General features: G+C 33.5%; 2 protein-coding genes and 2 long non-coding RNA genes across 13 annotated transcripts in view; 3 read left to right on the forward strand and 1 right to left on the reverse strand.

Annotated features, from left to right (window-relative positions):
- Positions 1-16: 16 nt before the first annotated feature.
- LOC114253078 (U3 small nucleolar RNA-associated protein 15 homolog) lies at positions 17-2799 on the forward strand. Its single transcript, XM_028187837.2, has 4 exons — positions 17-265; positions 341-439; positions 908-1090; positions 1567-2799. Exons 1-4 carry the CDS (start codon positions 164-166, stop codon positions 2764-2766), a joined length of 1584 nt encoding a protein of 527 aa, XP_028043638.2. The 5' UTR covers positions 17-163; the 3' UTR covers positions 2767-2799.
- A 3488-nt stretch (positions 2800-6287) lies between these two features.
- Positions 6288-8097, forward strand: LOC149500448 (uncharacterized). Of its 2 annotated transcripts, none has more exons than XR_016324890.1 (2): positions 6288-7368; positions 7741-8097. It is a non-coding gene; the product is annotated as an uncharacterized LOC149500448 (long non-coding RNA). The 2 variants fall into 2 exon arrangements; XR_016324889.1 differs by having other exon boundaries at positions 6288-7231.
- Positions 8098-9139: 1042 nt separating this feature from the next.
- LOC149500449 (uncharacterized) lies at positions 9140-11557 on the reverse strand. Of its 5 annotated transcripts, none has more exons than XR_016324884.1 (3): positions 11122-11557; positions 10579-10866; positions 9140-10087 (listed from the first exon to the last, which is right to left on the reverse strand). It is a non-coding gene; the product is annotated as an uncharacterized LOC149500449 (long non-coding RNA). The 5 variants fall into 5 exon arrangements; XR_016324887.1 differs by having other exon boundaries at positions 10579-10825; positions 11122-11221; XR_016324886.1 differs by lacking the exon at positions 11122-11557 and adding an exon at positions 11009-11023.
- A 347-nt stretch (positions 11558-11904) lies between these two features.
- Crag (DENN domain-containing protein Crag) overlaps positions 11905-25026 on the forward strand; it is a 46759-nt gene continuing 33637 nt past the window's right edge. For 4 of the 5 annotated variants that reach the window (XM_028187915.2, XM_028187917.2, XM_028187916.2 and 1 more), the window contains exons 1-4: positions 11905-12187; positions 12385-12525; positions 20627-20791; positions 23974-24213. In XM_028187915.2, the coding sequence (XP_028043716.2) occupies positions 12399-12525; positions 20627-20791; positions 23974-24213 (532 nt within the window). In that variant the 5' untranslated portion in view covers positions 11905-12187; positions 12385-12398. Of the gene's footprint in view, positions 12188-12369; positions 12526-20626; positions 20792-23973; positions 24214-25026 lie in introns of all 5 variants that reach the window. The other variant, XM_089736350.1, reaches the window with a different exon arrangement.

Genomic DNA, 25026 nt, shown 5'->3' on the forward strand with positions numbered 1-25026 from the left:
ACAATGCTACTGTCAAAAATCGACCATCATCGGATGATCGGAATGCCGCATGGCACTGTTTAATTGGATTTGTGTTTACATATTTTGCTAATGTTTTTATGGAGGATATGTGATATTTAGATGATTACATTTATTTAATTTTGTACTCATATACATTATAACAATGGCACAAGTCTCGTTCCCCTTTAAAAAAACAAACAAAGCTATATTTAAAAAACCTGCATCAGTTCTTACTCACGATATCATTTACTGGAAAAAACTTGGTGTAAGTAAAGACATCAAAGAATAAAACTTAAATACTTAAATCTCAGTAAAGTAATGATTTCCTTATGTTTTTCAGTTACCTGTTCTCGTAAAAGAATTCGGTGCTATTGACTATTTAGACTTCAGCCCGGTCGAACCTTACTATTTTGCAGCAACATGCTCAGTAAGAGTTCAGGTCAGTACATTCATAATTACAGTAAAGCATTCAAAATTGCAATATCAAATGTTTGATCTTATAGATCAAGCCTCAGTGGCCAAGGAAGCCTAAAAAATAAATAAAAATAAGTTAAATGTGAAAATAAACCCAATTAACTTTTTCGCTATACAGCATTGATTAAAGATTCTATTCTGATGTTGGCCTGTGTGTATGAACGTTGGTTTTAGGGACACAGTGACCTGCTGGACCATGTGGATGTGTGTTTATCAATGTTTAAGAATAATTTGACATTATAAAGAACCTGAAAAGCTATTTATATTAGAAATAAATTCAAAATCTCCAAATATGTTGTTCAATAGTATTATTCTGGTTATAAGGCCTGTTCAATAGTGTCACTCCTGTTGCAGCAAAATGATTAAAGTTTTTTAATAAAATAAATTAAAATAAACTTGCTAGGTTCAAAACTAATTACATTTATCACTCCAGGTTTATGATCCGGTCACAAAAGTGGTAGCAAAGAATATTTCAAAGTTTGTTGAAGCTGCTTACGGAGGGTGTTTCAGAGCTGATGGAAGATTATTGGTGGCTGGTAGTGAAGAGGCAGCTGTTAAGCTCTTTGATGTACAATCAAAAAATGTACTTAGAGTTTTTACTGGTCATACAGGCCCTGTAAGTATTTCTATTTATTTCTGTATTTGACTTTCAAATTCTGTATTTCTCTTTGGTAATTGACAAAGGTGTCCTCATGCTTCACCCTGGCTCATGGTTTTTTGTCTAATGGTTTTCTAAAGTTTTTATAGGTCATAAGGTATTTGTTCTCTATCACCTGTTGGTATATAGCAATAATGTTTAAATAAAGGGTTAAGTAAGTACCAATCTTATATTGTGAAAAAATTTCCTAGCAATTTTATAAATCAAGTTTTATTTTTCAATTTTCTCAATCAACTCTACTAGACTTAAAAAATGTGAAAGTCAATACTGTTTTATAATTATGGTTGCATTATCATTGGTTGAGCCGATAATAATATTATTATGTTCTATTTGTTTGTTTGGATTTAATGTTCGGTTTTGGTTGTAAGATTGGTATACTGATATAAAATTCTTTTAAATATTTAAAATTAAGTTCAGTTTATTTTGTATTCCAGGTCCATAGAACATTCTTCACGAAAGATCAGCTAAAAATAATCAGTTATTCTGATGATAAATCTGTGGGATTATGGGACATATCTACAGAAGAAAGAATAGCAAATTTTAATGAACACACAGACTATATTAGAGCAGGAGCTGCCAGTCCAATTTCTCCAGACATTATTTTATCAGGAAGCTATGACCATACAGTAAAATTATATGACTGCAGATCAAATGAAACTATTATGACAGTAAACCACGGAAGCCCTGTGGAATCTACATTATTTTTACCTTCAGGTGGCATTTTTATTAGTGCTGGAGGTACTGAAATAAAAGTATGGGACATTTTCAATGGTGGGAAACTTTTATCCAATATTTCGCAACACCACAAAACAGTCACAACATTGAGACTAGCTAGCAACAACAGCAGATTAATGTCAGCATCTCTAGACAGACATGTAAAAATATATGATGTATCTACATTCAAAGTTGTGCACAATATAGATTTCCCAAATGCAATATTAAGTATGGCCATATCTGAACATGATGACATTTTAACGGTCGGCATGATTGATGGTATAATTTCAATAAGAAAACGAGAGGAGCCAGTCAGACAATCTGAAAAAAGAAAAAATCTATTAAAATTCATCCCTGATCACACCAGTCAAACAAAAGTGGATACTGTGGAGGTTGCAAATGACGTGAAAATTAATAAAAAACAGAAACTTCCAGATTGTGATGCCCTTATCAGAAAAATGCAATTCAGCAAAGCACTAACAGTTGTTCTCAGGCCATACATATCTGTGAAATACCCGGAAAAAACTACAGCTGTCATTCAAGAATTGCTTAGAAGAGAAGTTTTAAGAGTAGCCATTGAAAACTTAGAAGAAAAATTTATCGGCCTATTGCTTAAATTCCTTATCTCCAAATTGGGAGAAACAAGGTTTACTAGGACAATTGTTGATGCTACCAATGTTTTCATAGACATATTTGAAGGCAAAATTAACATGTTTTCTCCTGAAAATCTTTACCTCTACAAGTGTTTATTCAAACGTGTAGAATCAGAAATAAAAGTGTGTAAAAGTATAGCTGAACTAGAAGGAGCTATAAACTTAATAATGGCTGGAGCTCAAGTGTCCAATACTGATGTTTATGAACTAAATGACACAATAGCACCCTCTACAAAAGCGCAGAAAGATATTGTGATTGATGTATAAAATTTTAAATAAAAATATATATTATTACAAGCACGCTTTTTGTTAAAATTATAAATGTCCATGAATACTGCTTTAGTATGGTGGTGCCACGTCTTAGTACTGAAAAATGCTGATATAAACTTTAGTAACGTAGATGCCACACCAGCTACGTGATAGCATTACAACTGCAAATAAAAATATACTTTACATTTAAAATAAAATTAGAATTAGATATTGTAACTTATAGTTCATAGAACCGCAATTTTATAATAGACGAGAGCGATCTTTCAATAACATTGTTTAACAGTTATTGTGCCCTCCAGACCGGAATGCATGACCGCACGATTGGTTCGCATCTTATGTATGCCTAAGCAGGAATGACAGAAAAATGGGTCCGCCTACCGACTGTCACCTTTCGGGGACTCGGAACACCGGCGCAGTCGAATCGCTAGATACAAACTCACCGGGCGTCTCATCCTTAAGACCAGTAGACGGCAACACGCGGCACTTTTTTTTTTCTACCTTAGCTGATGGTCTAGAGAACATATCAGCGTAACTTTAACTAGTAGGTGGGCTCACGGGGCTTAAACCTGACGACGTTGCTAACACGAACCCTAGCAAGAGCCGTGCTTCGTAGAATCTACCACCGAATCGGAAACGCGACCCACTGAGAAACGCAGTGGGCTGTGTCTGTGGGTTAATTTACTCGCCGAACCCTTCGTCGCAAGAGACGGGTTCGACGAGAACGATGACCGGTGCTTGAGGTACCTAAAAGCACCGTTAGTAGATCGGAAGGATCCAAAATGACGTGATTTAGGAGACGTCGACTGTTTACCATTTGGTCCACAGGATCGGCCATGTAGTTCCCATGAGAGGATTCTGTGTGCTTAGTGGGAGTTTTTTAACGTTCTCGATAGCTTAAAAGTATGCACTAATTTGTATGGAGTTGGAACGTTTGTCTACTTTTGCCGCTAGGGTCACTGTCCCAACTGCATACAAATGTGAGTTAATTTTTACGCTGTCGAGAGCGTAAAAAACTCGCACTAAGCACACTGGTGTCGTGCCGCTTTATCGAAGTGAACCCGCGGCTCGTGAGCTGCATCTGGCTCTTTGACTCTTCGGCTACGGCTCTTCCGCAAAATGTTTAGTTCAGACAAGTATGTAATATTACATAATATTATCTTACCTTGTAAGGGACGAGTAAACATTTTTGAAAGACGAGGCAATAAAAATATTAGATACGTTAAAAAAGGCCTCTTCGAATATAATTCAATTTTGTGTTATCTATATTTTGCTCTTTTGGTTGACAAAGTTTTTTTTATCATATTAAGGCCATTCCAGCTTCACTAGGACAGGTGGACGAGAAAAGGCTCAGCCTGGACGGGTTACATTTGCTAACAGCTGCCCGAGCGTCTCCAAGGGAAACCTAACAGCTGCTTCGCGAATGCTGTTGACAAGGTTGCCGGTCACTGCTTTAGGCCATGACAACTTCGAAGAAATATGCACTGTAAACTAATTAGAGTTACGACTTCGGTAAATGTACGGGCTTATTTAAGACTGTCTTAATTCATAGAGGTATATTCATACAAAATTACCAACCACTGATTATCTTAAAATCCGAACGCATGAGTGACTAAGATTGTGGAGTTTTGAAACGAAGTTCCTTATGGGACGATGTGGAGGGGTACCCTAACCGGGAAAAAACGTCCGTAACGTAAGATTTTATTAGTAATGCACACAGTGTACGACTTAACTTTGTAATAACGTACAAAACATAACATATTTTTATTATATATTTTTTATAAATCATTGTAATAATAAATCATAATAAAATAAAGTTCATAATTTTGTAAAGTATTTTTTATTTATTTATTTGATCAATAAAAAAATCTTAATAAAATTAGCATACCCGAATAATTATTTTCTTTATACCTCGAATAGAACTTAAAATTAATATTTTATAATAAGGAACTTCATCCCTATCCGGTGTCTCACGACACCACACTTCTTTTTTTTTTAAATAGCTCTGAAGGAAACAAGAAGTTATGTATGGTCTAGGTTTTCCTATTATATTGTAAAGTTTCACTACTGCAGTGATACGGATTCGATAACCAGTCTTGTAAATTATATATATTAATCAATTCTCACACTGGTATCTCCGCATTGGTTACAGAGAGTAGAGCAGAAGTGTATGTAAGTCTTAGAGCAAGCAACTAAAGATAGTTTATGGTCTTATTAGTTAATACAGTACGGTACGTTTGATTTATTGAGGGTAGAGGTAAGGAGAACGATCTCTTGGAAGAAGCTTGAAAAAAATGTCCCACTTTCAGTACCGTACCGTACTAAATAACAGTTTCAAAATCCTCCAGAATGGCGCTAGCATAGGCACAGGGTATGATATGAATTGAGCAGTTGTTAACTGATTGAATTACATATGCTGAGTTAGGAAATTTAATATATTTAATGACTAGAGTAATTAGTGTCAGTGTAATATACAAGACCTCACATGTTTACGTAGTCCACACTAATTTCCTCAATATAACCTAAAATTATTGCTGTGGTAAAACGTGGAGACATCGATTGCATTTTCTTATCAGCTTTAAATAAAATACTTATGTGATTTTTTAGTGATTATAGTTCTTTCATCCTTTTTTATGTCTCTATCTTATTCTAATAACATTCTGTGCCTTTTTTTAAATTTACCCAGTTGCTACTGTAGCGCAACCCTTATTTAGCAGATTTTAACGGACACGTTTTACACGGCTCACTGAATTTGGCCCATTTTTGTTTATTTTCGGATTTTTTTTATTTTTAATTATTTGTTCGTCGTTTGTTTGTTAATGTTCGAATGTAAAAATTGTTTGTTCGTCTTTTATTTATTTATAATTCATTAAACAAATGATCACCCTTAAGCTGGCCCCCTTTACTAGATCTTTATTAGCTAAAAAGGGAGCCAAATTCAGTGAGCCGTTTTACACACAGAGATGGTTCTCCTTACCGCTACCCTCCATTGTTTGATTGAAATAGATTTAACAGGAGAGTTTCTTGTTTACTGTTAAAGGGTAGTCTGTGTCCATGTGAGATACTTTTTGGCGAGGTGAATGAAGCTAGCCCCTCAAAAAAATTTTTTGTTCCTATTTTATACTTATTTTCTATTAATACGTTTGTTCATCATTTGTTCATGATTGTTCACTGTTAATAATTGTTTGTTCTGCATTTATTTATTTAAAAAAAATATTTAAAAATATACCTACAAGTTAGCCCCTCTAATGCAATTTTTAATATTTTTTCATCCTTAATGACTCGTAAATATTCATTTTCGATTGTTCTTACATAAAACACGTTTGTTCTCTTTCGAAATTACTCGTTTTTTGTTTAATTTACTATTTTTATTAGTTGAATAAATGTATGCAAAATATGTGTACTGCGCATGCGTCAACTATAATGCCTAAACTTTGTACCGTCTACGCGGTTTTAATCGAGAGAAAAAAAAACAAATATAAATCCTGAAGGAGCAATTGATTGGTATGTATACAGTTTAAATAAAAAAATTAAAAAAAAAAGTGTGTGTGTCCGCTCCGACGCACGACTGGAGTTTACTGGATATAAAAAATTAAACGAAACAATACGAGAAATAGTTCTATATTACGACAACACGATACACAACAGATTATTAACAAATTAACGAGACACAAAACAAACGACTAACAAATATATGAAAATACAATAATGAGAGAAACGCGCGATCAGTACGAGGCTTTGTGGCGGACTGCCGGCGCAGCAGCCCGGCGTCACCTGCGATAACGCGGCCGCGCGTTGGCTCCTGATTGGCGCGCGCACGCATCACGCAATCAGGAGCCAATCAGGCGCATAACGCATTTCGTGTGACATGCTAGTACGATTTTGGTCCCCATAATTTTCATACCCCGGGCCTATATATGTAAATCGATTCTAAAGGAGTAAACTCCAATAAATAAATGAAATAATGTACATTGGCGTAAAGTTAGACCAAATACATTTTTTCCATCCTCCTACCTATCGTTATGAAGGTATAAAAAAGATTAAGTCAATAATATGTTCATTATTTATCTTTCAAGAGATAATGTAGGTATACATTATAATAACTTTTTTACACAGTCGAAATTATATTCCTAACATTAGTAAAATAACATTTTAATATTTTTTTTATAGGTTATGTATTGAAAGTGTTGGAAAATTATTTCATGTTTTAGCTGGAAAACGACATTGAGAATTATATGCAATACAAGATAATGGGCTCCATCAAATGAATTCGAATGAAACCAAACTGTTTACCATCCAAATTCGATTGTCGGGCAGATAGAAAACGAAAATTCACTCAAAGTGAACCTCGACCTGCATTTGTGAAACGGCAAAGACTCACTATTGTCAAGGAGATTGAAGAGACGAGTAAAAATTAAAAATGAGATGTGTTATATTATTATACCTTTGCCATCTTGTAGTCAAGGTAGGTGTAACTGTCAATAATTAATAACACTCACAGATCTCATAATCAAATAACAATATCAGAAAAAAGGAGAATAGTTAGTTAGTTAGTGGAAGTAGCTAAAATGGGCAAGTGGACCTCAGTTCCTATTACATAAGGTACTAGAAAGTTTGTGATAATGAAAATTTATCACAGTGTAATATCACTTACTTACTTTAACAGTGAAGGAAAACATTGTGATGAAAACTGCACACCTAAATGTTCTTAGGATTTTCTTAGGTGTGTAATCCACCAACCAGCACTAGGCCAGCGTGGTGGACTAAGGCCTAAAAACCCTCTCAATGGTAGTGGAGGCCAGTGTCCAGCAAGGGGATATATTATATGGGCTGATGATGATGACTAGGAAGTTACATACTACTACTACTACTACTATTACTACTACTACTACAGTACACATATAATCCTATATATTTACAAACTATAAGTTTGTTGGGTACCTAGAAATTGCTAACATTATTTCATATTTCCAGATGTCTAGCCACTTGAAAATAGGTGTAGTAATGACAAAGCTATCCAAGTAGCTCCAGCACAGGAACACAAAGGCAAGGCAAGTGTGTATTGCCACATCACCCCTAAATATATCTGAAGCAAGTACAAGTAAACAATCAGAACCAGCAAAAAGAAAACTGTTGTTCCTGAGGACAAATTTGACAGTGATGAGTCAAATGCACCAGCAAAAGAAGGATCAACAGTTGACTATGAGTTATAGAAGAAGATTAATTAATATTTATTTAAATGAATATTAATGAATATAATTTTAATTATCGTGCAAAATTTGTGGTCAAAACATATATGTGTATTTTATAAATAAATATTCATTCTCAGTATTAATGTTGTTTTAATCTTCGATTGAAAAATTGGTTAATATTTTCGAATAACATAAACACGTGACTTTAAGCATAAACATATTTTTTAGGTAAATACTCTATTTAGCTTTGCTGGATTTATCCAATATTTCGACATACCAAAATTTCATACAGGAAAGACAGAGATAGATAGCTATCTGATTGAATACCTTGTAGAATTGAGCTTCGAAGAAAGCTCTTTTCTTCTCTTCAAAGTTTATTCTTATTCTTTATTAGAATTTATTCTAATTTGCACAGCTTCTCTAACCGACACTGCATTTATAATTATAAAATATATTTCTGTTTACATACCATACAATTTTCATAGTTCAAATATTAATTTGGATTGATATTAATTTATTTCGATTATCAAAATAATTTGTATTAAACATTTGTATTTCCTCAAAATTTCTATTTTTATAATAATGACTGTGACCACCCGATAAATAAAGAAATTAAAAATATTATAGATAACTTATTTTTAAATAATAGATTAAAAATTATAAACAAAGATAGCGTATTAAAATATTATATTATGCCTATCATTCTTAAATAATTCAGTAAAGAAATAATTTTCGCATCACCGTATATAATTAATATGAATAATAGGGTATTGCCCACTATGCTAAAAAAAATCATAAATTATGTTTTTTTGATAGATCTACAAAAAAGCAAGTGTGTAATGCTGTTTCCATAAAAAAAATGGCAAAAAAAATTAAAGAAAGATATTATGCACAAGTTCAAGTGCATATGTATTATACTAAAAGTAAAACTTGCTACTTTTGTGTAGCAAACAGCAACTTTGAAAAAAATAATCAGGTCACTATAATTAGTATTGATTTTGATCCCGAGTAAGTTGCACAGTTGTTAGGTAATGTAGTTTCTTTTTGGAAGAATAACATTTTTCTAATCTTACACAAAAATGTAATGTTAAATACTTAAAAAAATCTTCATACCTATTTTCCTTTTAGGGAGTACAAAATATTGATGTGTACAAAGTGAATGTGATTTAATAAAAATAATATTTCAATTTAAATATGTTTTATTTAAAAATCATTCTTAACATACAGGTACAAAGGTTACATAACATTAATCTTTATTCCTTTTCATATATATAAGCCCATATTTAGCACATTTGTGGAAAACAGAATCAAAATAATAATGAGTTGCTAGCCATTCAAGACCAGCATAGAAGTCTTATTAAAATCTGTTCAGTAGTTTTTGAATGAAGAGTGAAAATACTTACAAAAATTCATATTTATAAGTAAGGATTACTTATTTAATTAAAGAGTCTTGTAGGTGGCAAACTATCTAAAAACTTTCTATTTTCCACCAAGTTGACATCAATTATCCTTCCTGCATATATATTTATTGTATTGTTTTTTTTATACTCTAACAAGGGGTGATATTACATTTGCAATTTCTGGGAGTTTGTTGAAAAATATATTGCTTGCTTGACTTACAGATAGATCGAAATCATCAGCCAATTGAGAGAATGTTCTATTTAATTTTATTCTCATCAAACATAATATAATATTTTGTTCAGAAACATTTGTATGTTTCTCAATCAAGCCTATTATGAAATATAATTCTTGTGGAAGACCAATATATAAACGTGGTTTATTTTTCACTTTAGATAAAATTGTTAACACATTCATTTTTTCAACTTTTTTAGTCTTCTTGAGAGCTATAGTCTGCAGTGCACAAGTCTTTGATGGAGTGGAGATATAGAGAGATGACTCATAGTCAACTGTTGATCCTTCTGTTGCTGGTGCATTTGACTCATCACTGTCAAATTTGTCCTCAGGAACAACAGTTTTCTTTTTGCTGGTTCTGATTGTTTACTTGTACTTGCTTCAGATATATTTAGGGGTGATGTGGCAATACACACTTGCCTTGCCTTTGTGTTCCTGTGCTGGAGCTACTTGGATAGCTTTGTCATTACTACACCTATTTTCAAGTGGCTGGACATCTGGAAATATGAAATAATGTTAGCAATTTCTAGGTACCCAACAAACTTATAGTTTGTAAATATATAGGATTATATGTGTACTGTAGTAGTAGTAGTAGTATGTAACTTCCTAGTCATCATCATCAGCCCATATAATATATCCCCTTGCTGGACACTGGCCTCCACTACCATTGAGAGGGTTTTTAGGCCTTAGTCCACCACGCTGGCCTAGTGCTGGTTGGTGGATTACACACCTAAGAAAATCCTAAGAACATTTAGGTGTGCAGGTTTCATCACAATGTTTTCCTTCACTGTTAAAGTAAGTAAGTGATATTACACTGTGATAAATTTTCATTATCACAAACTTCCTAGTACCTTATGTAATAGGAACTGAGGTCCACTTGCCCATTTTGGCTACTTCCACTAACTAACTAACTATTCTCCTTTTTTCTGATATTGTTATTTGATTATGAGATCTGTGAGTGTTACTAATTATTGACAGTTACACCTACCTTGACTACAAGATGGCAAAGGTATAATAATATAACACATCTCATTTTTAGTCGTCTCTTCAATCTCCTTGACAATAGTGAGTCTTTGCCGTTTCACAAATGCAGGTCGAGGTTCACTTTGAGTGAATTTTCGTTTTCTATCTGCCCGACAATCGAATTTGGATGGTAAACAGTTTGGTTTCATTCGAATTCATTTGATGGAGCCCATTATCTTGTATTGCATATAATTCTCAATGTCGTTTTCCAGCTAAAACATGAAATAATTTTCCAACACTTTCAATACATAACCTATAAAAAAAATATTAAAATGTTATTTTACTAATGTTAGGAATATAATTTCGACTGTGTAAAAAAGTTATTATAATGTATACCTACATTATCTCTTGAAAGATAAATAATGAACATATTATTGACTTAATCTTTTTTATACCTTCATAACGATAGGTAGGAGGATGGAAAAAATGTATTTGGTCTAACTTTACGCCAATGTACATTATTTCATTTATTTATTTTTTAATTTTTTTAATTAAACTGTATACATACCAATCAATTGCTCCTTCAGGATTTATATTTGTTTTTTTTTCTCTCGATTAAAACCGCGTAGACGGTACAAAGTTTAGGCATTATAGTTGACGCATGCGCAGTATGTACACATATTTTGCATACATTTAATCAACTAATACAAATAGTAAATTAAACAAAAAACGAGTAATTTCGAAAGAGAACAAACGTGTTTTATATAAGAACAATCGAAAATGAATATTTACGAGTCATTAAGGACGAAAAAATATTAAAAATTGCAATCGAGGGGCTAACTTGTACATATATTTTTAATAATCTTTTTAAAATAAATAAATGCAGAACAAACAATTATTAACAGTGAACAATCAAGAACAAATGATGAACAAACGAATTAATAGAAAATAAGTAGAAAATAGGAAAGAAAATTTTTTTTGAGGGGCTAACTTCATTCACCTTTTTTGGCGATAACGCGAGGAGTGGAGTTCTGCGATTTTTTATTTTGTCTATTTAGTGTTTCTTCAGGTTTGTTAACTGTTTAGTATCTGTGAAAGTGCAAAAATGTGAGAAAATGAACAAAGGCCCTGGACGTAATTTCTCGGGGTCCTCCAAAAAGTCCACTAAAAAAAAAGATCAGGAAATGACCACTATTTTACTGAGATTATATTTCATCCCATATAATCTCATTTCATATAATTTCACTTCATATTATCATTTTTCATAAAAATAAGAATATAAATTAAAATAAGCCATGACTTAATGATCTTAGTTACCAGGTCATAAAATTCCTTTAAAAAAATTCAAAGAGTAGTAGGTTAGTATCATCCATAGATAATACACTTAATATCTATCATCTGTGATTAAACCATCAAAAATGAAGTTTATGAAAATCAGTAAAAAATAAACCCTTTCAATAAGCTAATTAGTTGTTTATTTAAGATTCTGCCGAAATAAAATAAAGCAATACTGAATAAATTGAGGACAATAATAAACACTTCGAAATAAAAGCCATTGGATGTATGTGTAATGGATCTTCATCGGCAATTGAAAACAATAAAATTTAAGTTCACTTCAAAGGTTTCATTACTTTGTGAGTTCCTTATTTCAGTATATTTTTGAAAAAAAAAACATTCCCATTGGCTTTTTGAAGGTATCATGAACGAAAAATAATTATCAGGTAGTGAGTAACATGAAAAAAATTACGTAAATTAAATTACCTATATATTTCGTTATTAGTACTATTTTTTTGTAAATTTCAAATAATATTTACAGTAAGTTGAATTCCAGGTAATTTGTAAAAAATGGATGATCGAAAGGTAGCCGATTATTTTGTTGTGGCGGGGCTACCTGAAACCCCTGAACTGCTGGATGATTCTGACTCTGGTCACTTGAAGGGATACAGCTGCAAAGCTCCTATTACTGATATTGGTAAGTAAAATTTATTAATCCTAAGACTGAATTAAACATGAACATTATGACCGTATTCGTTTTCAGATTTATAAAATGTTTGTTCTGTATCAAATGACATGTAAATTATAGTAAATATAATACTAAATGTTGTTCTATCAATCATAAAATGTGTCTAAATGTTTCACCTAATTATTTTACCAATTTGTGAAGAAAATTGGCTTTGTATACACATTTATTTATTGAATATAATGTTTTTTATGATCTTTTTTGGAAATATTGATATATTATTCTTTTTATTACAACTACATTTTGATGAAAATATCTTACTATTTGAGAGTAATTATTTTTCATATGGTCATTTCAATGTTTCACACACTTATACTTTAGACATAATGTATTAAATTTTAAACAACTATTTTGAATATTTATATAATATTAAAATGGTTTGATCAGGTGTTGTATTTAAAATTCTCAATTTTTTTTCTTGCTTTTATTTCATTGAGTGAATACTATTTAAAAAAGAACACATTATTCTCACCACTGAGTGCGGGTAGTGCAGTATGTCTTCTTTTCACCTGCATTCTTATTTGACATATCCTGGTTCACAGAGTCAATCCAATTCTTTTTAAGGCACCCCTTATATAACTGACTGCTATCATAAAGTAAATAATGAGTTGGTAACAGCTAATTCTTTCAAACATACTCTAGCATAAGTCACAACCTTGCTCAGGCTCATGTAATATATTTACCATGGTTTACCTAAACTATTATGAAACTAAAATAGAAATTGGTCATTACAGTGATGAACTACTAAACAGAAACTGTGCCTGTTTTGTAATTATTGTCATATTGTTCCTTATATCAGAAAAATAATAGTTATAATTTAATAAAAGAATTATATAGTAAATAAAGTACATTCCTGTAATAACAGATGCTGAAGATTGATATATATGTATATTTATTACTTTATCAATAAAACCTATTATACTCTGCTATGACTTACAGCAGAGGCTCCCAAACTTATTTTGTCTACTGCCCATTTTGAGAATGAATTATTTTTTATGGCCCCCATTTTTTCACCTACTTAAAATCACTATAGCGAGAGCTCAACCGGTGTCTAAGAGCCTTCCTAGATGAAATTGCAAATCGCCTTCCAAGCCTCTACACAATGTCCTCCCCTTTTTTCTGAGTCACTTACCCTTTAGACCTGCAGCACCCACAAGGGGGCATTATCGCCCACTTTGAGAAAGGCTGACTTGCAACATATTATTTGTTTTTTGTATGGACCTTCCTTCCTTGGAATACTGAGAATTTTTTTGGCAAGTTTTAACAATGGCCTATTTAGACAAAAAAGAGCATTAATTTTATACATAAATAACGATTCAGGTCTCACAAGTTCATGCCCACTTGGTGTTATGATTATCAGAGATTATAAACAACACAAATTATATGCCACTTCCAGTCTACAGAAATGGGGTTAATACTTCAAAGGTATTATATAATGGCTGTCCCACCCCGCTAACCACAATTCTTAGGATATTTTAAATTGTTTCAAGGTCTAAGATTTTAAAACAATATATCGTCTTCTCACATTAAAACTGTATAATCCCAAAGCTTACTAATTGTTCAGATGAGTGTTTTAAATGTTTAACTTCATGCATCATCTTTGCAATTTTTTTTTTTTTTGCCAGTTACATTATCTGACTTTTATAGTAAGATAAAATTATGTATTCATTTTGTTAATAGTAGTAAAAAAATAGGTAAATTAAAAAAAAAAAAAACTCAACTACGCTATATTAGTTCAATTTCGAATATTTTTGGAAATTGTATACTTTTTTTGCGAAAAGACGATATGATGTTAAAAATAACCAGCTCTGCCATCGACCTTCATTTCTGGGAATACATTGTAACCTTGCATTCAGTACAGAATTCAAATGTGGACTAATTGATTATGTAGGTCATTATTTCATTAGTTTCCGACTATTCAGCTTTGACATATTAATTATCACACCCACAAATAACTCCATAAACGTTTTAGTCAACAATACGAATATTTCATTTATCAAATTGTATTATACCTTATTTGAAAAGAAAAATCAATTTCATAAAGTTAGTATGTTTCATGAATTAGGAAATCAAAGTCTGAGAGGGATATCATTAAGAAATTAGTTGTAGTTACCGTAAATGCTACACACAAACTGTGTCAAGTTACTTGTGGTTAAATTATTATATTTAAATGACGTCAGACCTTGGTGGCTTATTTTATACTTGTCTTGTACGGAGGAATTATCATAAATGCAGTGCAGATTTTTTTTCAGTACTATATTGTTGTAAAATCACTTTAAACCTAATAACAAATACATATTTAGGTATGCCCTTAAAGTTGCTTTTGAATACTCTTAAATTTATACCTGACTATAATCTATCAAATAATATTATAAATATTCAGATTAGTCTATACTTCTATATCTATACTAATATTATAAAGAGGAAAGATTTGTTTGTTTGTTTGTTTCGAATAGGCTCCGAAACTACTGGACCGATTTGAAAAATTCTTTTTCCATTAGAAGCCGACATTGACCCTGATGAACACAGGCTACTTTTAAAAAAAAAAAAAAATATTTTATTGTTTTGGTTTCATGTGTGTTTTAATGTTTCCGAAGCGAAGCGAGGGCGGGTCGCTAGTTATCTTATAAATGTATTGCAGTCAAGTGTCTAGAAAATAGTAATGGTAGGAATTGAAACACATTGAATTCAGTATTTTAATCTGTTTAGTTTTTTTGCTTGTTTTTTAAAAGACGTTTTAGTTAATGCACATAATGTATATGGATACCGCAACCTGAATGGAATGGATGAAGCGATATGAAAAAAAAATCTTAGTAATTAATACATATTCGTATCTTCAAGCACCAGCTACCAAAAGTTCGACATAGGAACATCCGGTGGTAGATTCTGCAAAGCACCGCTCTTGCTAGGGCTAGTGTTCGCAAATTCTCTCAGATTGAGCCCGTGAGCTCACCTACCCGTACGCGCGTAGCTGGATAGGTAGGGGAAAAAAACATTCGTATAGAATATTTTTTATTTTATTGGTATAGTTTTGTGTCGTTGTGTTCTTTCATTTTTGTGGCCCATCTGATGTTAAATGGTTACATAAATATCAACAACGAAAATTACACCAACCGATGTGAGACACGAATTTGAGTTTTCATTTTTATCGAAACCCATTACTGCTTCACGGCAGATGTAAGCAAGGCCAATTTTAATGTAGGGCTTACTTTTTTAATGTAATGATACAAGATATGATTCATGAAGTACCGTAAAAAAAAAAATAAGGTACCACTTAACAACCGGCTTATAAGTCAAGTCCACATAATAATTGTACAGATTTGTAGTTCACGGTCATTTAAAAGAAAAAACAGTCTTTTTGTTTGTGCGTTTTTGTCGAATTTATCAATGTAGGTTGTTATAATTTTATACATTTTTTCGAGATCCAATTTCGATTGTACAAATTGTGTTTTTGCTGCTTAAGGTCAACGATCTTAGAGCCAGGTAAAGGTAAACCAATGGAGTGTGCTGTGAGTTCTTCGGCTCAACTTTATCGATAAAAAAAAGAACCTTGTACCGTCGCTAACTGAACTGATGTACTACATAATCAAAATATGGAGGATTGCCGCTCTTGTGACATAAGATTGGAACTTCAATTTCATTGGTTATAACGTAATTGCTGTTCTGTTGTTCAAAACAAAACTCAGCAGTGTTTGAAGACAGAAATAGGCATTATGGTTGCAAGGGTGTATTTATAACACACCGTACCAGCAACCTATAATATACGAACTAAGGAACTAGGACTAGTAATATGGGAATACACGAATTATAGAAGTATTAAATACTAGCGACCCGCCCTCGCTTCGCTTCGGAAACATTAAAACACACACGAAACCAAAACAATATTTTTTTTTTTTTTTTTTAATTTTTTTTTTCTAATGGAAAAAGAATTTTTCAAATCGGTCCAGTAGTTTCGGAGCCTATTCGAAACAAACAAACAAACAAATCTTTCCTCTTTATAATATTATAGTATAGTATAGATAGTGAGAATGTTTTTTTTTCTGTATTTAAAGAAGTTAAAAGAAAAAACCTTTCTTAATGTACTATGATAACCATTTTGTAATTTACTTTCTCCAAAAACCGTTGAGTATTTTCTATTGATTGGTTTCAAATTAATATAACTAGAAAAAATGTCATCACGCGAAATAATGTAGGTATTTTTCTTTTTAGTGCTAAGCGCTAATGTGTTGTAACGATTGGAATTGGTCGTCAATTTGTAAATCTATATCTACAAATCTAGCGCGTGTATAGCCGCCGACCACAACTATATAGTCATAAAATATGTACATGTTTCACGAGTAAGTTTTGTATGATAGAATTAAAAACATACAATGCTTTAAATTCTTACAGTATCTACTTCTACTTCTATAATTCTTTAAATTTTTATTTTATTTTATTAGTTACTCCAATTTTTTATGGCATATAATTTGTAACAAGAAATAATACTCAACAACTATAAAAAGTATTTTTGCATAAAAAACGCCGAGTAGTTTGTTTATTTAAGCCGCAATTTCAATGCGAGGTGTTCGGTTGGCTATCGAGTTAAACTGGTTTGTACAGTACGAACTGGGACAGTTCCCTCATTGAGAAAAACTAGTTGGAAGCTCTACTTGACTGTGGATCGATTACTGCTGAATGGCGTCCGTGGCCGATATATGAACAGAATTAAATATTCAATAGAGCTCTCGTCATTTCGATAGATGTGAATTTTTTTGTAAATAAACGCGTTTTTTTTTATTAGTTTTTTATGGCATAGATGGGTGAACGAGCTCACAGCTCACCTGGTGTTAAGTGGTTACTGGAGCCCATAGACATCTGCAACGTAAATGCGCCACCCACCTTGAGATATAAGTTCTAAGGTCTCACAAGTATAGTTACAACGGTTGCCCCACCCTTCAAACCGAAACGCATTACTGCTTCACGTCAGAAATAGGCGGGGTGGTGGTACCTACCCGAACAGACTCACCAGAGGTCCTACCACCGGTTAATTGTTGTTCCATGAATATTTACATTTATTTAATACACATCGTGTAAAAGGGACCCGAAACTGTATTAACATACAACCTTTTTAATTTTCTATGTCAAGAATGAACTTGTGAACCAAATCAATCTAAAGCAACCCCAGTTGATGATGGACGCATACCGCCACGAGAGATGAGGTCGTTGAACCAACGTTTTTGTTCCTTTTTAAATTGCAGTACACTGCGTGGCGTGCTAATAAATAACATTAGTAAAATATATCGCGGCCTCTTGTTATTTTCTGGAGCGTTTCACTTACGCTCTGTTCCATCAACACACAACGGAGATAATTCTACAGATAACATTTGTTTAATACTAAATGTGGGTGGGTGGCCATGATTGCCTACCGCTAGATTGCCTACATTGGCACACCGTATTGAAATTAATCTTCTTTTCTTATTTACGTTTGTGTTAACGTGTTGAAACTTTATATCAGAGTTCCCCAAACATTTTTGTGTCGTAGACCCCATGCCATGTTTTTCCGTGTTGGGTAGACCCCCCCCTACTTACCTGATATTGATTTCCTGTAAATTTCTAACTGTAGTAAAGTTTAGTGTTAAAAACTTAAAGTAAAAACACATGTTAATTTATACATTTATTAATTGAATTTAAATTAAAACTACTCAAAATAAAATTTCGTATCTGTTATGTAAAATATACGTAACATAAAATAAACTATAAATAAAATAACATAAGCAATAAGTCAATATTTTTAGTGAGAAGGATGAACCTGATGCTTTAATAATAAATTATCAACATTTATTTGGCGTCAATTTTGTAAGGGTTAATCTTAAATCCCCTCGGCTAATGATGTCTTGATATTACAAGATAGTATGATGTAAGTAAATAGGTACTATCAGTGTATGTGTTGAAATCCACTATCGTGGACCCCCAAATTTTTTTTCCCTGACGTAGACCCCTTGCAGGTTGTCATAGACCCCTAGGGGTCGATATAGACCACTTTGGGCAGCACTGCTTTATATACTTAGTTGTTCTTGGTACTTCAGGGAATATTTTCTAGCATAGTATGATCAACGTATGTTTACTTATGAGCGAATAGTTTTAACAAATTAATAAACGTTATGAATTTGACGGTAGTAAGATAATAACGTGAGAAACTCGGCAATGTAAATTAAAACAGTACGTTTTGAAGGTTATTGATTGATTAATTAATTAATCATGTTAATACATGTAGATGTCATTGTGTGCAATGGTCTCGATTGATTAGTTAACAAAGGGCTTGTTGTATGATTCATCTTATATTGACGACTTGGTCGTAGTAATTTAAATATCCTGCATAACATCGTGCCACTGCCATTAACGACAACCAATGAGAATAGAATGAACGCTTAGGCGGAGATAACATACCGTTTGCTCTTTGTATTGTATAAATGATCCTTAATGAATTACAGAGTTCATTGCCACTTCAAAACGTTTGTTGTTCTCGATACATTGTATGATGTAACGAATTAACACATTCTTCAGTATATGAATTGATAATTAATTCATCCATCGCTGATAAGATTGTTTGCTGTACATTAATTATAGTAGCGTATTTCTAGCGAATTCTATGTGAATTTTGATCAATTCAGCGTAGCCTAATAGAAAAGATGAGCGGTATGTTCAGGGTTGCAGCCATGCCATGGTTCCGTTCTCAGGCGGGGGGTACCATTTATTCTAAACATATTTTTTTTATTACTTAAAAAAAAACGACGTAATAAACTAACGTGCTCACAGACGATTTTTATTATACCGGAACATCGTGTCTTAATAATATTTTTTTAAAATTTAAGAATGTACTAGTAGAGTTAGTACAATCCTACAGCTTATTTTTGTGTCTTAATAATATTTTTTTAAAATTAAAGAATGTACTAGTAGAGTCAGTACAATCCTACAGCTTATTTTTGTGTCTTAATAATATTTTTTTAAAATTTAAGAATGTACTAGTAGAGTCAGTACAATCCTACAGCTTATTTTTGTGTCTTAATAATATTTTTTTTAAATTTAAGAATGTACTAGTAGAGTCAGTACAATCCTACAGCTTATTTTTGTCGCGAATCTAGCGTTTGGGCTTGAAGAAATGGAATGGGAGAACTCACATTATGATCTGTTATACATATACGTAGATTCTGAGTTCTGATAGTATCTTCCATTCACCCTCTTTTGAATTATCGTCAGGTTTGAGCCCCATGAGCTCACCTACCAGTTAAGGTTACGCTGAAATAGCCTCTCAAGGCTATCAGCTTAGGTAGGAAAATAAAAACTTCTTTTGGAACGTAGGCCTTTGAACAGCAAACCAGTTTAGGAAATAATTGGAGAATTAAGTTACAAAATACTATGCAGATGCAACCGCAACGAACGCGTGATCGTAATGTTGTAATAATACCTTTAAGAGTAAGATTATGGACTATTTAAAATTTTACAAAAACATTTGCTGTCGTAATCCACCTATTATAATTATTTATTGTAATTATGAGAAATATAGTCTTTAACCTTACCATCGTGGACCTAATATAGTGATTACCCAGATAAGCTTATATATGTGGCAATAAAGTATATTTAAATATCATCATTAAATATATGTAGGTACATGTAGTTTAAAAACTTAAAAAAAAAACGCTAAATAGTCAACCGAATTAACAATTCATTTCATTTTTTACTGATACTTACTGGTCAGGGTGGATGGATTGCATGAAAGACAATATGTGTGAGAAGAGAGTGAGCGAAGAAATATTCCATGTAATATAATAGAGGCGTATGGAAGGAGAAAACATGTTGCGCCGACCCCAGATGACTGGGAGAAGGGCAGGAGAATGATGATGCTGACTTACTGGTCAGGATATTAGAGCAAAATTATAAAATTATTGTACTGTCATCGGTCCTTGATGCGTGTATAAATTTTCAACTTAAAAGACTTGGAAGTGAATATGTAGATATACTTGTGTATACCAAGATCTTAAAAGTGTGTTAAATAGTATATTGTATTTATTTGCAGGCGTCGTATTTCCAACTTTAGGCGAGACTGTCCCGGACGGTTATGAACTAGTGGAAACGACACCGACGGGTCTTCCTGCTGACTTGAATCATGGCTCTATGCGATCGCCGGAATGCTTCCTTTATCTACGAAGAGGGAGAGAGCGTCCACCACTCGTCGACATCGGTAAGAGAGATTTTAATTGGATTCAGAATTATACTTTGTTCGACTCTTTTTTTTTATTGCTTAAATGGTTGGACGAGCTCCCAGCCCACCTGATGTTGAGTGTTTACTGGAGCCCATAGACATCTACAAAGCACACACCTTGAGATATAAGTTCTAAGGTCTCAGTATAGTTACAACGGCTGCCCCACCCTTCAAACCGAAACGCATTACTGCTTCACGGCAGAAATAGGTAGGGTGGTACCTACCCGTGCGGACTCACAAGAGGTCCTACCACCAGTAAAAACTCAAAATTATTTCGAAGTCCCAATGTTTATCTCATTGTATATCTATAAATAGCATGTTTATTTTATTCAATTACTATGTGACAATGTGTCGCAGTATGACAATTTTAAAAGTTCATAAGTTCATAAATAATTCATACATCGTTCGCACAAATCAAACACATTATGTATGCATTCGAAGTTCTTATCTACGAAACAACATAAAAATAAAACGAAGTCAACTGTGATGATACCCGTGATTTAACCTTGTGAAAAAATTATTGAATGTTTTTAATTAAAAAAATTGTACTTCCAATTCCGGTATGCCTCACGTCTAATTCGATAGCGAAATTTTAACGCCTTCGATTTCGAAAGATAGGACCTTCATACAATATCCTACCAAAGTCGTGTCTCATAATGGGTCTGGTTAATCGGAAATCACACGGCACCGTTAGAAAAAAATGGATGCGATAGGATTATGGATGACCCGTCTGGTTGTAGTGTTGACCGCGGTAGCCCCCCTACCTCATCCGGGTTCTGACCTCGGAGGGGATCGGACGTCGGGTGTAAGAGTGCAGGGGAGTCGTTTAGTGGGTGGGTCCTAAAATCCTTGGGCCCGCGGTCTGCTCACAACACCATGCAGATCGTTGAGTCTCACATACCCCGCGCGCCCCTCTTGCGCGGGGACCTCGTAGGAGGTTCGGCCTTCTACCCGAAAAAAAAAAAAAAAAAAGGATTATGGATGATAAGGACACGATAATAGTAACCCGAAGTAGCTGACTGCGCGAACTCATACAATGAACCACTGTTCTTTAAGACCTTCTCACCCTGTGTATATGTGTGTTGTATTGGATGTACCCAGTGACTATGAATAAATTCTTGTTCTTTATGCAAATAAATAATTAGTGTGCCTTTACTGATTTCTATGTAGTGACCAATAAATCCAAGCGTGATCATTATATTACTAGTTGCTGAATCTTTTTTTTTATGTAGTACATATATGGTCGAACGAGCTCTTGGACCATAATAATTATAGAAACATGCTTAAATACAACACCGAATTAGCAATTAATTTCATCATTTCTTTTTGTCCTATTCATACTGATTAGGGATATTAGAACGAAGTTGTAATATTTATAATCATTGTATTGTCATCGGTAATTGATGCGTGTGCAGATTTTCAAGTTATAATTGGAGGCCTTGGATTCAGTGAAAATGACAATCAAAGATTTTGTTACATACAAACAAACACAGATACGCATCGAAACAATATAATCGTCTGAAAAATTATTGAATTAGGTACATTGAAAAACCCCGTAATATCTTTATCGTACTCCATCAAATCAGGCTAATTTTGACATGTGTCACCTACGTCCTGACGATGCGATGTGCTTGTATTATTATTATTATGATGTAATATCAGATATACATATCGAAGAAATGAATTCGCAATACGTCATGAGCTCGAAAAAACAAGCGTGTATAGTTAAGGTACGATAAAAATTACGCATTAAAGATATGATATGAACAGTGTTACGATAAAAAACGTATTTATGGGTGGGAATATAACCACGTAACTCGTGGTTATATTCGCTATAAAAGAATTCATTGCCACGGAATACTAAAGTTTTTATTTATTACACACGGATTTACCAAGAAGTAGTCAGGTCTCCCCCAATCTCACATGTTGATTGGAGCTCATATACACTAAAAGTAACGGGTTATTTTCTCCCCTACCTATTCGCTGGTAGCCTATTCTAGGCTATTCCAGCTACGCCCGGACAGGTAGGTGAGCTCACGGGTTCAACCTGAGAGAATTTGTTAACAATAGCCCTAGCAAGAGCAGTGCTCCGCTGAATCTACCACCGGATCAGAACCGCGAACCCACTGAGAAGATCCGGCGAGAAACTCTGTGGGCAATTACCTAATAGTAAAATGCTGTGTAACCCTATAAACTATAGCCGGCAATTCGTATAGGGTGGTAGATTCAACGAAGCAGTGTTCTTGCTAGAGCTAGTGTTAGCAAAGTCTACAGGCTGAGCCCCATGAGCTCGGCGACACGCTAGGTGAACCTAGTACGTCTCGAGATTATTACCATAGTTAGGAGATGAACAAACTACAGCCACTACATGACTGATACACGACAGAAATACACAGGCCTTACTTACCACGTGAGCTCATGGGAATCAATACCAATGTTTACTTAAATTTCCATACTTTGAGATTTTGATCTTACACGTTACTCTTCTATTATCTTGGAAAGCTGTATCGAAAGACGTTTTAAGTACTTATATACGTAAAAAAATTGGTACCTGCCATAGGAATTGAATTCCGATACTCCGATATTGCGACATTGCGACCATCAATCGATAAGCACATCCGGTGCCTTAATACTTGAACTATGATTCTTATGGCATTACAAATTTAAATTGGTCTCTCCACACAACGCTGTACATAATACATAACAATAGGTACAGTATTAACTTTCGATGTACATATATAACGAATGTAAATAAGCATTTAACCCACATTCAGATGTCATTGTGGTGATCGAATTTAAGTTAATACGATACATCAAAGCCCTGAAACTACTTTAAGACAAATATTTTTTTTGTACGGAAACTAGTGACATCTTGTAGTGGATGCCCCTAAACTTATATGTTGTTAAAGTTAAGGGATTTAATTATTGTATAACTGAACACAGAAAATAAAAGAATAATAAATCATAGAAGTTTATTTGAAAATATACAAAATCCTTAATTAAAAATGAAATATAGAATAAGTAATATAACACATATGCCGTCTACAGGAGCAATGAGAAAATAATCGAAGCGAAGCCATCTAGTGGCCGACGCCCGTAAACATTTTTGTTGAGTTGCTTATCTATTATTAATTTATGTGTATTATTAATGCGATACATAGGTGTCATGTACGACGGAAAGGAGCGTCTAATGGCTGATGCGGAAATGGTTCTCGAGTCGTCGGGCGGTCGTGTTGCCAACGTAAATAACTCAGCAGCGAAAACCTTCATCACGTACAGGCGGGCCCACCCCGGCGCCCCCTGCAACGCTTTGGTAGTCGTCGACGTGTGCGTGATAATAGTCAGCAAAGGGGAATGTCCACCTCACGCTTTCTGTATGATCGCGAAGAACTTGAACAAAGGTGAGTTAGTATCAATGAGTGATTAATTGTTTACAGTCATGAAGGATGATACGCGTTGGTGTTACTTTTTAGTTGTATCATCATAATCAGTGTTCACATTCGGATTTATGAGAAACATCGATTTCTTGAAACTACCCGCACGTCACGTTTGATCCGATAGTAGATGCCTTCGAGAAGCCGCCTTAGAGTATTAAGTCTCCTTTGGATGCTCTTGAGCAGCTATTACTAAATCTTACCGTGTCATGGTTAATCTAAAAAGACCTTCAAGTAACGAATAATACATCCACCCCAAAAAGAGTCGAACGCACACACCACATATCGTATTGTACAGTACTATGAGAGTTCTCTGGAGTGTCAACAACAACCAACCAAGCACCGAGTTTCACCAAAATCGCATAAACGTTTTAACTTATAGACATATATTCTTAAACGAATTAAATTACGAATGATATTTGAGTCGACTATTATCAAAGCCGGCAATGTGACTTTTGGACAATTATTGGTAAATCAGAAAAACGAATTATTGACTTTGTATTCTATTGGCAGTCACAAAACTCTTCTGAACGACATCTTAGATAAATAACAGGTTAAGTTAATACTTTATTTAATGCAGGTTTGAACCGTATTCTTTGAAGGAGACGATTATATTCAAATCAATCTGTAGTGCCATATCAATAACATTTTTTTTGTCCAAATGCACAGATTGCCACCTTTGATAATAGACGACTCATTTATTTCTATATGAAAAATGTGGCAATTGTTGCTGATTGACATAGTAATGGCTTGAAGCAGTACCTACCGCTGCTCAAGGCA

Source organism: Bombyx mandarina, chromosome 21 (genome assembly GCF_030267445.1).
Source record: "Bombyx mandarina strain Sakado chromosome 21, ASM3026744v2".
Classification (NCBI taxonomy): domain Eukaryota; kingdom Metazoa; phylum Arthropoda; class Insecta; order Lepidoptera; family Bombycidae; genus Bombyx; species Bombyx mandarina.

Coding starts and splice junctions, on each gene's coding strand:
- LOC114253078 (XM_028187837.2), top strand. CDS start 164: ATGGCACAAGTCTCGTTCCCCTTTAAAAAAACAAACAAAGCTATATTT. Junction 440..907: donor CATGCTCAGTAAGAGTTCAG/GTCAGTACATTC, acceptor TTATCACTCCAG/GTTTATGATCCGGTCACAAA. Junction 1,091..1,566: donor TTACTGGTCATACAGGCCCT/GTAAGTATTTCT, acceptor TTTGTATTCCAG/GTCCATAGAACATTCTTCAC.